At 39.7% G+C, this 16,267-nt stretch overlaps 1 protein-coding gene across 1 annotated transcript; it reads left to right on the forward strand.

Annotated features, from left to right (window-relative positions):
* Positions 1-47: 47 nt before the first annotated feature.
* COPS4 (COP9 signalosome subunit 4) lies at positions 48-14,015 on the forward strand. The gene is made up of 10 exons (XM_060779308.2): positions 48-151; positions 3,495-3,574; positions 3,956-4,107; positions 5,550-5,653; positions 6,707-6,860; positions 7,433-7,583; positions 8,735-8,905; positions 9,694-9,809; positions 11,561-11,645; positions 13,165-14,015. Exons 1-10 carry the CDS (start codon positions 78-80, stop codon positions 13,296-13,298), a joined length of 1,221 nt encoding a protein of 406 aa, XP_060635291.1. The 5' UTR covers positions 48-77; the 3' UTR covers positions 13,299-14,015.
* Positions 14,016-16,267: the final 2,252 nt, after the last annotated feature.

The raw sequence follows: 16,267 nt of genomic DNA on the forward strand, positions 1-16,267 counted from the left end.
AGTCCGCCCTCATTGGTTTCTGAGGCGACGGAGGGGGCGTGGTTATTTTTCCCTCACCGGAAGTGTAGAAAAGAAAAATGGCGGCGGCGGTGAGGCAGGAGTTGACGCAGCTCATGAGCTCCAGCGGCTCCCACAAGGATTTAGCCGGGAAGTAAGCGACGGCTTCTTGGTTTTCGATGAGGGAAGGCGGAGCGGGGCAGGAGAAGCTCGCAAAAAGGGAAGGGAAGGCATTGTATTGTCGAAGGCTTTCATGGCCGGAATCACTGGGTTGTTGTAGGTTTTTTCGGGCTATATGGCCATGGTCTAGAGGCATTCTCTCCTGATGTTTCGCCTGCATCTATGGCAAGCATCCTCAGAGGTAGTGAGGTCTGTTGGAACTAGGAAAAAGGGGTTTATATATCTGTGGAATGACCAGGGTGGGACAAAGGACTCTTGTCTGTTGCAGCTAGGTGTGAATGTTTCAGCTGACTACCTTGATTGGCATTTGATGGCCTGGAAGTGCCTGGAGCAATCTTTTGTTGAGAGGTGATTAGATGTCCCTGATTGTTTTCCTTCTGCTGTTTTGCTGTTTTAATTTTAGAGTTTTTAATTTGCTTGCCACAGATGCAGGCAAAACGTCAGGAAATAATGCCTCTAGAACATGGCCATATAGCCCCCAAAAAAACCTACAACAACTGAGTGATTCCAGCCATCCTCAGAGGTAGTGAGGTCAGACTACACAGAGAAGCCACTGAAATCCACAAGCATGTGGACAATTTCAACAAAAAGGAGGAAACCATGAAAATGAACAAAATCTGGCTCCCGGTACTAAAAAAAAACTCTAAAATTACAACGGCTAAACAACAGAGAGGAAACAAACAAGGACATCTAATCACCTCTCAACAAAAGATTGTCCCAGGCACTGTCAGGCCATGAAATGCTAATCAAGGTAGTCAGTTGAAACATTCACATTTAGCTCCCGCAGACAAGAGTTCTTTGTCCCACCCTGGTCATTCCACAGATATATAAACCCTTTTTCCTTGTTCCAACAGACCTCACTATCTCTGAGGATGCTTGCCATAGATGCAGGCGAAACGTCAGGAGAGAATGCCTCTAGACCATCGCCATATAGCCCGAAAAACCTACAACAACCCAGGGAAGGCATTGATTCAGTGGTTTAAACACGGCCTGGCCCGTCCCTTGCCCATCTTCACTGTAGAATGAATAATAATAATCTATATAAATAAAAATGTAATGTTCGTTTGTGCTATCCATAGAACTCACAAACCACTGGGGCAACTGGCACCAAATTTGGACACGATACACCTAACAACCCAATTTATGTCCTTCATTCAAAAAATTGATTTTGTCATTTGGGAGTTGTAGTTGCTGGGACTTGTAGTTCACCTACAATCAAAGTACATTCCGAACCCCGTCAACGATGGAATTGAACCAAACTTGGCACGCAGTTCTCCCATGACCAACAGAAAATACTGGAAGGGTTTGGTGGGCAGTGTCCTTTGGTTTTGGAGTTGTAGTTCACCTACATCCAAAGATCACTGTGGACTCAAACAATGATGGATCTGGACCAAACTCTACAAGAATACTCAATATGCCGAAATGTGAACACTGGTGGAGTTTGGGGGAAATAGAATCTTGACACTTGGGAGTTGTAGTTGCTGGGATTTATAGTTCACCTACAATCAAGGAGCGTTCTGAACCCCACCAATGATAGAATTGGGCCAAAGTTCCCACACAGAACCTCCATGATCACAGAAATTACTGTGTTTTCTGATAGTCTTTGGCAACCCCTCTGACACAGCTTCGCAACCCCCCCAGGGGTCCTGACCCCCAGGTTGAGAAACACTGCTCTAGAACATGGCCATATAGCCCGAAAAAACCCAAACCCTGTAAAAGTTAGACAGTCATACACACATCTCAACATGTGTGTGTGCAATCTCACTGAGACCCCCTCCAAAAAAAATACTGCTTTATTGGGTCCCTTTTCATCTTCCAGGTTCTCTAATTCACTATGGATTCATCACATTTTGTCAACATCCTACCTCCACTTAGCCAAGCAAACATTTTCCTTCTCTTCTATTAATTATTTTTACATCCCCAGCTGTTAATGCCCTTTGCATGTGGTGTTATCGTTTCCCCTTCTCCTTGCTCTTGAACCTATTATCCTTGAGAGTTTTATGTACAGCAAACCATCTTTCAAAACAATTTCTCCCACTGCAACCAAAAGGCTTTCTCTAAGACAATTACTAAGTTGAACGTGTTTATAAATTGAGCAAAATCTTGCTTTTCAGTGTCCTTCAATTATTCCAATTATTCTTCAATTATTATTAAAATCCCAGCTACATTCCCTACCCTGAAGGAGGTTGCATCTCTACTCATCAGGATCAGTATGTGTCACCTTCTCAAATGCCACCGCTTGCCCTTTATTAAACCTATGGTACTAAACATAGTATTCCCAACATAGTATTCCCATGAGGCATCACCATCTGATCTGTGGAGACTTTCTAGGAAATAAACAGGTGCAGTCAGTGGACACAAATATGGTGTCACCTATAGCACTTTGCTGTTGTTCCTCCGCATCAGATCCTACTTACTTACTTAGGTTATCCCTCATTGTCCGAGTATTTTGGCCTTTCAATTGTAGTGTCTTGGTGGTGGATACATATAATAATAATAATAATAATAATAATAATAATAAACTTTATTTCTACCCCGCTACCATCTCCCCGATGGGGACTCGGAGCGGCTTACATGGGGGCAAGCCTGGACAACATAATACAGCAATAAAATCAAAACATATACAATGGACAGCAACAACATTATCAAAATGATATTAAAATAATAATGTTAACCCCTCAGCTGAACAGTTGTTAGGATGTAATCTCCATCTCAGATGGAATTTACTGGTTGATTTACCCTGTTTAATGATTAAATTATTGATACATTTGTACTCCTGCCTTGTCTATACAGTGAGCAGTAGGAAATAGGAGTAAGATACTGGTTTTCAAAGTGTTAAAAATAACTATTTTCTTTCCAGCAAGTCATGTTTTTAACACTCCTGAAAATCAACAATCAAGATATTCAAATAGCACAGTGAGAAATAAGGTGACAGTTTTGTGGTTATGGCCTTTGCGTTTTGAATGTGACAGGAAGTATGTGTGACATCCAAAATATAGACATGGTGGCCACAGCACTGTCACTTTCTTTTCCTCATAAACAGTTTCACCATTTTTGCTTGATAAAGAGTTCTGTCAAGCTTTGAAAGCAAGTGGAATGTACTTTGTGCCTTTCCGTTGGCCTAGTAAAGGTATCAGCACAGAAGAGAGTTTTGTGCTTTGTTGTGTTTTTTTTTAAGGACAAATTCCTTAAACCTAAGTTATGTTTTGACTGTTTACATTGACTACTACTCTCATTCCACCCAAATGTAAAACTCATTCTGAAAATAAGCCAGTATTGTTAATTGTGACTGATTTATTTTTGACATTTTCTGGCAGATATCGGCAGATATTGGAAAAAGCAATTCAGCTCTCTGGAGTCGAACAGTTAGAGGCATTAAAAGCCTTCGTAGAAGCAAGTGAGTTTCAACATTGTTTTTCAGATGTTGTTAAATGCCAGAGTTATAAATGCCGAACTGCAGGACTTGCATTTGTGTTTGTGTGTAGGTAAACAGTTTTTCATTTGCCTGTTTTTGTGTCATGGAATTGCTAATGATGCTTACTCTTGTTAATCCAGGAGTACTTGGACCACATGAGACAAATGAGTTGAAAATTTGACAATGTACCACTGTTGGTGTAATATACAAAAGCTCATTTCATTTAGTTTGGCTGTCTGAAAATTAAGTTTGCAATCAACAAAATATAATTTAGTCTTGATAACAGCATGATTATGGTCCAAATGACAAGCCTGATTTAAAGGTATGTTTTTTTAAAAATTTCTCATTGTGTCCCTTATTTAGTGGTGAATGAAAATGTCAGTTTAGTGATTTCGCGCCAGTTGCTGACAGACTTTTGTACCCATCTCCCGAGCCTTCCTGACGGCACAGCTAAAGAAATCTACCACTTCACGTTGGAAAAGATCCAGCCTCGTGTAATTTCATTTGAAGAGCAGGTAAGAACAAGAAATCAGGGGCTCTTGATTTCTAAAAGGCTACTCTGTAGGGTTTTTGCCTAGATTTGTACAAGCGCAATGGGTTAAATCCTTGCACTGCTGAATCTGCTGACCTGAAGGTTGGCGGTTTGAAGCCAGGAGTCAGGGTGAGCTCCTGCTGTTAGCCCTAGCTCCAGCCAACCTAGCAGTTTGAAAATAGGCAAATGTGAGTAGATCAATAGATACCGCTTCGGTGGGAAGGTAATAAAGGTGCTCAAGCAACCACGCCAGGAACATGACCAGGAGGTGTCTACGGACAACATCTCCTTGGCTTGAGAATGGAAAAGGTGTACCTCACCATGGCCAGAGTTGAGCACTGCCTCCAGAAGCCAGAGATGAAAGGGAAAGCCTTAACGTATGTTCTGTGTATTTGTGTTCTCTTGTTATTTCACTGCATTAAAGGCACTGAATGTTAGCCTATCTGTGTATGTTGTAAACCACTCTGAGTCCCCTCGGGGAGATAGAGTGGAATATCAGTTAATTATTTATGCTAAAGTGTTGATTCCCCTCTTAAATGATTTGAACACACGTTGTAATTGATGTGAGGACAGATGCTTTGAAGCTTTTAAACCAGAACTGCAGTAGAAACTGTTTAATACAGCAAACACATGCTGACTGAATTCATTGTGTGGCTCCATTTTTTGTAAGCAAATGGTTATCTAATTATTTAGATGTTTTATTGTCAGTTAAAACTTTTTCCATATAAAATTAAAATTATAGTATCAGTGACATAACAATAACAAATGTCTGATTTGTATCATCCTATACTATCTCCATTTTCATTTCTAGCCTCCGCTATGGATTTTACTAAATTAGTTTGGATTTTTTTGGGCTGCGACTGCAAATGTGGCAACCTTTAATGTTATATTTTTGAAATAATGTTATATTTTTGGAATAACTGGAAGGAAGGATATTAGAGACAAAGATGAAGTACTTTGGCCACATAATGAGAAGACAATAATTCTGAGGAAAATGGAAGGAAAAAGGAAGATGGACCGACCAAGGGCAAGATAGATGGATCTTATCCTTTAAGTGATTGGCTTGACCTTGAAGGAACAGCGGGTGGCAACGGCCAACATGGAGCACTGAATGGTCCATGAGGTCATGAAAAGTCAGAAGCAACTGAACGAATAAACAACAAAACAAAATATTTCACCTTGGAATGTATTAGGTCCTAATGCAACAATGTATAAATCCTTCAGTTTTGAAATGTAGAACATGATATCTGTTTATTGTTTAGTTTATATAAAAATGCAAATCAGGATATTAGTGATCAAGTAGGGAAAAACTGCTAATAAGAAAAAAGGGTTTATTAAAAGTATTGAAAGTGGATCTTTTTTACATTAGCTCAACTTAGTACTTTTAACTCTGTGTCTCCTGCATCTGTCCCATTATACTTGCAGGTTGCTTCTATAAGACAACATCTTGCATCAATTTATGAGAAAGAAGAAGACTGGCGGAATGCAGCCCAAGTGTTGGTGGGGATTCCTTTGGAAACAGGACAAAAGTAATTACTGTCACTAGAAAGCTGCCACTTTTTTCTTAGTACATAGTGTGTTTTAGGAATGTTTCAGTCTGGCATATTCTTGAACAGTCATCTCATTCTGTGCCAGTAAAAACGGCTTTTTCAAGATACTGTTGGGGAACTTCTTATATTCATTCTAATGCTAACCTTTAGTGCTGTTTTTGTAACTTCGCTTTGCAGCAGAGCCCTCATTTTGGTTTCACCACTTGCTTAATGCTATTTCTGGCACTGGTTAGGAGGTCCAAGAGTGGACATAATAGTGGGTTAGTACAGCAGTATTTTAGTATATTTGAATCACAGAAAGCTGAAGTCTATCTGATTACTATGAATGAGTATGTATTGTATATTTATATTACTATGAATGAGTATTTATTGATTGAGTTTATTGTACTAGCCATAGGCCATGACATCAAATAATATCCAACCTTTAAAACTACAATAAGCACTTTCTAATATAAACATTCAAACTTTTTCCATATACTGGCTCTTTAAAATTATAGTAGCATAGTAACAATAACAAATGTCTGAGTTGTATCATCCCAAACTATTTCCTTTTCTAGCCTCCATTGTAGACTTTAGTAATTTAGCTTGGATATTTTGGGCTGCGACTGCAAATCTGACAACCTTTAATGTTATATTTTTGGAATAATCTACTAACAAGTCACAGATAACTACTGACTGTTGCTATGCTGCCATTTCTTCCAAAAGGGCTCAGAATATTGTTTCTAGGGTCATTATACAAAGGGCAATGTAACAGATAGTGTATTAAATCCTGTCTTTCCCCTGACCTACAAATGCAAAGTCATTGGGCATGAGGGATCCCTCTGTATCTTCCCTGTATCTTCTTTGCCGATTACTATATTTCCATCGGGTTGCTTCATTAAGGCACTATAATAGAGAGTTATAGAAATCAGCTTTCTTCCTTTCGCTACAATTGATGTCTAAACATTATTTAGCATGTATATTTACAAACATATGTGACAAAATCAGAATAGACTGAAGTTACAATGTTGCACATGTCTTTCCCCATTCAAGGCAGTACAATGTAGACTATAAGCTGGAGACTTACCTAAAAATTGCTCGACTATATCTGGAGGATGATGATCCTGTTCAAGCTGAAGCGTACATAAACAGAGCCTCTCTTCTTCAGAATGAATCAACCAATGAACAACTTCAAATACACTACAAGGTGAATTTCTTTCCGAGGGGGGCAGGGGGAGAGGACAAATTGCAGGAGGACTTAATAAGAGTAATTACTTATCAGAAGAGCTGCCAGATTTTTCTAAGCCCTGTTGGATTCTCAGATATCTACTGGAGTAAACTATGGCTTTTCACATGGTAGACAAATTTCGAACACTAGAATAAAAAAGACAATTCAGTGTGTCTCAAGATTTATTCATGCATGTCATCTAGTGCTTCCCTAGTGATCATTTTGACAGTCGTTTTGCTATGCACCTCTTTAGTGACAATGTAGAGCTCATAGGTTCAGATCCCCAAAATGTAAAGCTGAGACTGTTGCCACAGTCTCTGCGAGCAAGCTATGTATGATGGAGGGAAAGAGGCACCAAGCTAGATTGGCCTATGGGCTCCCATTTACTAATCCTTAATTCTATAGACTGACCCGAAGCATTCCAATTGACAAAGCAAGGTAAATTAAATTACAGGTTTCATTTTCCTTTTTAAATTGGCAGAATACGTATCGAACAATCTTACATGCAGTATGTGAGTTTTAAGTTATATCCCCCCCCCCTTTTTTTTCAGGTGTGCTACGCCCGTGTTCTTGACTACAGAAGAAAGTTTATTGAAGCTGCCCAGAGGTATAATGAACTTTCTTACAAGAGTATAGTCCACGAAAGTGAGAGACTAGAGGCACTGAAACATGCCTTGCATTGCACTATCTTAGCATCAGCAGGTAAAATCATTTTTATTTTAAAATTTGAGATGTGTCTGCACTGCAGGATTAATGCAGTTTTGCATATCTTTAGCTGCCATGGCTAAGTGCTATGAGATCCTGGGATTTGTAATTTTGTGAGGCACCAACACTCTTTGGCAGAGAAGGCAACCTGCTTTGTAAAACTAAAACTCTCAGGATTCCATATCATTGTGCCTTGGCAGTTAAAGTAGTGTAAAACTGCATTCATTCTACATAATAGATTCACCCGTGGAAATGCTATATGATAATGTTTTCTGTTCCTTAAAGCTATTCTATTTCTGCTCTTATTGAAAATCTGTATTTATAGTGTTATAATTTCCCCTGAAACGCTTCAAAATTTTGGGAAAACATGTATTGTATGCTATAATCAAATCCAGGAAGTGGTACATGTTGAAACTACTATATCTTGCCATCTTAAGTAGAACTAATTGAACTACAGCAAGAAATTAATTTACCCATTTTGGTATTTTGTTTTAGTCCTGGTCATTTTCTGTGTTAGATATTTCACCTGAATGAATATCTAACCTGTCATAAATTGTCTTTTCAGTGGGCTATTTCATCTGCAATAATATTTTGTCAAAGGCCTTTCTTTGTAGTAAAATAATATGGTTGCACTATTTACAACAACAAGGTTTACATAACACCAAGTTATTTATACTTCCTTCTTTGTTTCCACACTGGGCTTCTTTCTCATGCAGATAAACAGCCTTGCTTTCACAGAGCCTCTTCACACATCAAACTTGCACAGGAGCTTTGCACACAGCAGCCTTCACATTGGAGCTTTACACACAAGGTCTTCGATCTGGGGCTTCCTCTCACTGAAGCTTCTCACACTAGGCCTTCTCATACTGAGGCCTACTAACACTGAGGCATTTCTCACACTGATGGCTTCTCAGACTGACACCTACTAAGCTACAGACATACCTGTGTATATAGAACTACAGCGTTTGCTAAGATTGCATCCATTCAATCCTTTCAGTGCCCGGCTCACATTTTTGTAATAAAAAATACCAAGTTAATATTTAATATGTCTGACAAAGAATGCATATCCCATCCTCTCTGAAGTGTAATACAAAGGAATAATACTGAATTGAAACGAGCCAGTTGACAATATTTTCCTGTTTTTTCAGGGCAGCAGCGTTCTCGTATGTTAGCCACTCTGTTCAAGGATGAGAGGTGCCAGCAGCTTGCAGCCTATGGGATACTAGAGAAGATGTATCTGGACAGGATTATCAGAGGGAACCAACTGCAGGAATTTGCTGCAATGCTTATGCCACACCAGAAAGCAACAACAGCTGATGGTAATCAGGTCTCTCAAGTGTAGATGATCTGTAAACTAAGAGCCACTCAGATATTGTTCACATCAATATCTGCCTTTACTAAAATGTGGGGTTGATATGCCAAACCTTTGACTCTGAGTACTCTATTTTTCTGTTGTGTGACTGAATCCTTCATAAATGGGAAAAAATATTATTAACATATTGTTTAAAATGGCAGTTCAAAGCATCTCATCGCTTGTACATGAATCGTCAGACTGCGTAGATTAGTAGAATGTAAAATATATTTATTTTAATTTTTGAATGAGAAAATGTTCCCAAATTCCTATGCAAGAATATGCAACAAACTAAGGATTACATATGGTATAGGCACTCACATGCATAGTTTGTAGTGGCCTCTGGTCTCAAGAAATAATTTGGTACAACTGATATTACTGCTTCCTTTACTAAATGAATATTACTGTATCCCGAGACTCCGTAGTAATGTCACCTTGGCTCCTCCAGTGTTTGAAACAATGTGAGCTGATTCATAGCATTTGCAGCTCCTGAAATGATTGTATGCCAAGTTTATATCACACTTTTTAATTCAGGTGTACTTTTTTATACCATGAGATGGTCAATGACCTAAAAAGGGTTGTTTGTAATAAATACATGTAGACTTGTTTCTACTTTTCAGTACATACATTTCATCCCTTCCTCTATTGTGGATCTGCAAGGTTAGAAATAATAAGAGGTGTATCTTGCATACAACTTATATCAAACTATACCTGAGATTTCATACTATTTGTAATTGTCTGTTTTTTCCTGTTCAGGTTCTAGTATTTTGGACAGAGCTGTCATTGAACACAATTTGCTATCTGCCAGCAAACTATATAACAATATAACCTTTGAAGAACTAGGAGCCTTATTAGAAATTCCTGCAGCCAAGGTACACTAAGCGGAAAAGCTATTTTGTTTCTTTATTTGTATCCTGCCTTTTTTCCTGATATAGAAACTCGGGGCTATGTAGTTTGATAGTAGTTGTATTAAAATGTATTCTTGAGGATCAGTCAGTCTTTGGAGAAAGTGTGTGTGTGAGTGTGTAAGGTAAGGTTTTTATTGTTTTGCAAATATTGGGATGGAAAATACATAATACAGTACCTGAGAGACTGACACCTACAGTTTAAATTATCCACTGTTCTAGGTCCTCCAGCATGACTCTTACGGTATTCTTGGGCCAGATGTCCTTTGTTTAAACAAGATTTGCTATTACCTTGTTCTGCATATACATGTGAACTCTGGGAAGGAATCACCTGCAGATGGGTATATCTTTTTACAGCTTCAATAAAAGAAGCAGTTTGCTTTCCCTGCTTTTGAGTTTTTATTCACTTTTTAAAATAAAAGGGACAGGCAAATTGTAGCCTTCCAGATACTGAGGAATAGTAGTAATAATATAATAATCCTTATTTGTATTCTGCCCTATCTCCTCGAGGGGACTCAGGGCGGATTCCAGCAAACACAAACACAAAAGGCAAACATTCAGTGCATAAACCCAAATATAATAAAGACCCACCCAGATCCCAAAGTAAACCAACATCCAACAATGAATTGTAACATACAACTAAAATTAAATAATTAATTAAATTATATCTAACCTTAAAACATGAGCCTCAATTACCAGAATCACTAAAGGTTAATTAAGAAAGTTTAAAATTAATTGTTGCCAGTGCCATCATCTCTCCCATCATAATTCCCATCATCCCTCACCATTGGCTATGCTAAATATGAATGATTTGCAGGTCCATATTTGAAAGGCAACAATTTTCTGGCCTGTTTAAAAGAGCTCATTCTGATAATCCTTTCTATTTATCTGAACCATCTTGGAGTTTAAGATCGTCCAGGGAGGCCCTGTTCTCAATCCCACCCCGCTCGCAGGTGGGGATGAGAGACAGGGCCTTCTCGGTGATGGCCCCTCAGCTGTGGAACTTCCTCCCCAGTGCAATTAGATCAGCCCCCCGTCCTTCAGGAAGAAAATTAAATCCTGCTTGTGGGACTAAGCCATTTGCACAGTGATAGTGCAACAATTAATATCTCAGTGCAATAATGAACAATTAAAGGTGACAGTTTGAATGGCTCCTGACTTATGCTCCCAGATTGTGTGCTTTTAAGTAACTGTTTTAATAGGTATATTTTAATGATGCGATTTTAATGTATATGTTGTTTTATGCTGATATGTGTAATATGGTTCGGGTTCTTAATTTATAGTATATGTTATTGTATAGAAATTATGTTTTGGTTTTTACATGTATGTACAACATTGAATTTTGCCCCTATTATGTTGGAAACCACTTTGAGTCCCCTCAGAGGTGAGAAAAGCAGTATATAAATGCAGTAAATAATAAAAATAAAGAATAATACTTGAAATTCTGTCAGCAAACCTTAACTCTTATTCTAAACTTGAAAAGACTTTTGAAACTTGCACTGCTACCTGTAATGTGGGACTCAAGATGATGCATCCTGAGAGTAGTCTGTGATCTCATAAAATTAGCACATGGCAGAGTTCGCTGCATATATACATTGATGTGCATGCTTTTTTGTGCACTGTCAATACCTTTGTGTGTATACTGATTCACACCTATCTGATCAAGTCTGGCCTTAACATTCTTGGAAAAGTGGACATTACTTTGACTTTTTTTTCAGGCAGAAAAGATAGCCTCCCAGATGATCACAGAAGGTCGCATGAATGGATTTATCGATCAGATAGATGGAATAGTTCACTTTGAAAGTAAGTTTGGCTATACTTTTTGGGGTTTATGAAGTGTTAAAGCATATGCTGAAGCAGTCTTTTGATTAACTACCTTCCTGGTTGTGAAAGCAACAAGAAATCCTTTGAAGCAGGTGGCTGAGATACTTTCTAGATCAGGGGTCCTCAAACTAAGGCCGGATATGGCCCTCCAAGGTCATTTACCCGGCCCTTGTTCAGGGTCAACCTAAGTCTGAAACGACTTGAAAGCACACAACAACAACAACAACAATCCTATGTCATCAGCCAAAAGTAGGCCCACACTTCCCATTGAAATACTAATAAGTTTGTATTTGTTTAAATTGTTCTTCATTTTAATTATTGTATTGTTTTTAAGTGGGGTTTTTTGCACTACAAATAAGATATGTGCAGTGTGCGTAGGAATTCATTCGTCTTTGTGACCTGGCCCTCTGCTTAAAAAGTTTGAGGACTCGTGTTCTAGATGAATGAACAGGTTGGTGAAGGGGAAATGTTGTGTGTCTTCAAGTTCCTGATTCAAAGTATTATATCATGCATGGGCAAACTTTGGCCCTCCAGGTGTTTTGAACTTCAGGTTCCATGAGCCAACTCCCTAGACCAGGCATCCACAAACTGCATCCCTCCAGTTGTTTGGGCCTTCAACTCCCATAATTCCTGACAATTGAGCAAGCTTGTTAGGGCTTCTGGGAGTTGGAGGCTCAAACAGCTGGAGGGCCGCATTTGAGGATTTTTATTTATCGTGTCAGGAGCAAACAGACATTTGTATTACATTTTAAACAAAACAAACAGACAAAACAGAGAGTTTGCAAGCTTGGTAGTTGATTAAATGTCCTTTGACTAGTATCTGGCCACTTGGAGTGCCTCTGGTGTTGCCGCAAGGAGGTCCTCCATTGTCCTCCATTGTGCATGTAGCAGGGCTCAGGTTGCATTGCAGAAGGTGGTCAGTGGTTTGCTCTTCTCCACACTCGCTTGTCGTGGATTCCACTTTGTAGCCCCATTTCTTAAGATTGGCTCTGCATCTCATGGTAAGATGTGTTCCATACTGGGCATGCATAATCAGTAGCAGAGTAGCATAGCGCAAGGACAGATGTCTTCAGTGTGTCTGGTTGTGACCCCCAGGTTGTGCCAGTCAGTTTGAGGATGCCTGCCCTAGACTTATAAGGAGTATATACCAGGGATGGGAAAACTTTGGCCCTCCAGGTGTTTTGGACTTCAACTCCCACAATTCCTAACAGCCACAGGTGGCCGAGGGGGAAAAGGAAGGGCCCTGAGGCTGTTAGGAATTGTGAGAGTTGAAGTCCAAAATACCTGGAGGGGCAAAGTTTGCCCATGCCTGTACTATATCTTGCTTTGATGAGCTGATTCCTGCTGTGACCAGCAGGTGGTACTTGTGTAAATGTAATGGCTTGGTAAGGAACTCAAAATATCCTTGTGGTTTATGTCAATGTAAATTTAGCAGAAATAAATTAGAAACTGTTAAGATTGAGTTCTATTGTTACCTATCCTTTCTGTTGTTTTTCAGCTCGGGAAGCCTTACCAACCTGGGACAAACAGATCCAGTCACTTTGCTTCCAAGTTAATAATCTTCTGGAGAAGATCAGCCAGACTGCCCCAGAATGGACAGCGCAGGCTATGGAAGCTCAGATGGCGCAGTAGAGTTTCTTTTTTCTTCCTACAAAAAAAAGACTATTTTTGCTGTTCTTCTCAAAATGTGAAACAAGCATCCGAAACTGAATATCTGGGTTTGTTCAGCTTTTGCTAAAGCCCAAACTAGGCAAAAGATACAGATGCATTGTCTTAAAGGAACAGCAGTATCTCATAAAACTAGTTTTGAGGTGGAACTGAAAAATAACGGGATGGAGGAGGAAAACATGTTAAAGTTTTGTATTAAAAATTTCAATTGTTTTGAGGCCTTGTGAAAATTTCTGTGGCATGACAACTGAGGCGCCATGTTTCCTTTATCTGTAATTATTCCAGCAAAGACAAGCTAGGAATGAATCGGATACAAGGTGCATGGATCCCCTTTCTGCGTTTTGTCTTCCCCGTAAAAGCTCACTATTAAATAAATTCTTTGGAAATATTTGTTGTTAAGCTTATTTTAAAGTGTAAGTACTTTGGTTGTAATATGACATAATGCTTATGTTTATGGGCCCTTTTAATGTACAGAGGAGGAAAAAAGCAAATGCAGGAGAGTTGTCCTCAATTCTTGCTGGAGTTTTATGAATTGGGCAGGTCTGTGGAAATCTGGCCTTAACTTGGCAAGAATAGGGTGAAAGATGGAAGAGACGATAGAATAGTCATAAGATTCTGGTCATGTATAGTTCTTCACCTTTGTCGTAATTGATAGAAGCAGAATAAATTATTCAAAATAAACACGTGTTTAAAATGTGGATAATTTTGTGTTTGTTCTCCTTTCGGCAACTAGCACTGCCCTGTGATACTTTGTTGGGGTCTTGGAAGAATCTTCCTTGAGGGGAAATTCTTCACTTTGACTATTGGTTCAGAAACCTATGGGCTCTGCTATCCTTCACGCATCAATCTGTCCACAAGGAAGGAGCTATCATTCTTCTCAGTCACCAAAAAGGACTGGCGCTTGGAGAGCTCTGAGCACCCAGCCAGCCTCCGTGCATGACACACTGGAACCATTCTTCATCAGTTTTTGTCCTAATGTAAATTGTAAGCATCTTGGGACTTAGTTACATCTCTGGTGTATTTTTTATTCCATAAAGTGCTATATAATAATATGTTTATTTATACTCCACTTTTTCTCTATACAAGACTCAGAGCGGCTATATAGTATACTGGAAAAGATAATTAAGGAAGTGGTCTGCAAACACTTAGAAACAAATGCAGTCATTGCTAATAGCCAGCATAGATTGATCAAATACAAGCCATGCCAGACTAATCTGATCTCTTTTTTTGATAGAGTTCTAATCTGGGTAGATGCTGGGATCTCCATGGATGTAGCGTATCTGGATTTCAGTAAGGCCTTTGACAAGGTCCCCCATGACCTTCTGGCAAACAAAGTAGTCAAATGTGCGCTAGGCAAAACTACGGTTAGGTGGATCTGCACCTGGTTAAGTAAACAAACTCAGAGTGTGTTCACCAATGCTTCCTCTTTATCCTGGAAAGAAGTGTCACAGCTCAGGATAGATTCACCTAGCTCAGAACACCACACTACACCAAGGCTGAAGGTTTAGTTTATTGAAGAAAAAGCAAAATCTTTAACATAGAAATAAGGTTTCAAAAAGGTTCTTGTAGGCTTTTTCGGGCTATAGGGCCATGTTCTAGATGGCCCTATAGCCCGAAAAAACCTACAAGAACCTAGTGATTCCAGCCATGAAAGCTTTCGACAATACAAGGTTTCAAAAAGTTCAATGGCAAAAGCAGAGTCTTAAATGCAAAGGCAAAGTTTCCAAAATTCATTGGCAAATAACATGAAGCATAATCCATAGTGTCCAGATCTAGGGACGTCATGCTACCCCTCTATTCTGCTTTGGTTAGGCCATACCTGGAATATTGTGTCCAGTTCTGGGCACCATAATTCAAGAGAGATATTGACAAGCTGGAATGTGTCCAGAAGAGGGCAACTAAAAGGGTCAAGGGTCTGGAGAACAAGCCCTGTGAGGAGCAGCTTAAGGAGCTGGGCATGTTTAGCCTGAAGAAAAGAAGGCTGAGAGGAGATATGATAGCCATGTATAAATATGTGAGAGGAAGCCACAGGGAGGAGGGAGCAAGCTTGTTTTCTGCTTCCCTGGAGACTAGGACGCGAAACAATGGCTTCAAACGACGAGAGGAGATTCCATCTGAACATGAGGAAGAACTTCCTGACTGTGAGAACCATTCAGCAGTGGAACTCTGCACCGGAGTGTGGTGGAGGCTCCTCCTTTGGAAGCTTTTAAACAGAGGCTGGATGGCCATCTGTCAGGGGTGCTTTGAATGCAATATTCCCGCTTCTTGGCAGGGGGTTGGACTGGATGGCCCATGAGGTCTCTTCCAACTCTTTGATTCTATGATTCTACAATCCAAAGGCATTGATCAAACAAGATTTCATGGCAGCATGACAGAGTCCCAAGGAGCCAAGAACAAGACAAAGTCCCAAGAAACCAAGAGCATTGCCCCAAAAGCCAAGGCAATTCCAGAGAAGTTACCAGGTTGTTTGGTCTTGCACTGACCAAGAGTTGACTTCAAAATGCTCGTTTAATATGCTTTCCCAGCATGAAAGCATTCCTTTGACCTCTAACCTCTCTCTGTGGCAAACCCTGAACTGCAAGCGATCTTCCCTATCTAAATCTGCAGAGCCTTCAAGGTCGAATAACTCATTACCCTGGGACTGGGAATCAGCAGCCTGAGAATCAGAGCTCGCCTCCTCTACCTGCACCTGGGAAATTTCACTAAAATCAGAAACATCTTCAAAAACATCATCCCTTGCCTGGCTCGAGAGCAGTACATGTGTAAAAGATCTTGGAGTCTTCGTGGACAACAAGTTGAACATGAGCCAACAATGTCATGCAGCAGCTAAAAAACCAATGGGATTTTGGCTTGCATAAATAGGAGTATGGTGTCTAGATCCCAGGAAGTCATGTTACCCCTCTATTCTGCCTTGGTCAGACCACACTTGGCAT

Source organism: Anolis sagrei, chromosome 5 (assembly GCF_037176765.1).
Source record: "Anolis sagrei isolate rAnoSag1 chromosome 5, rAnoSag1.mat, whole genome shotgun sequence".
Lineage (NCBI taxonomy): Eukaryota > Metazoa > Chordata > Lepidosauria > Squamata > Dactyloidae > Anolis > Anolis sagrei.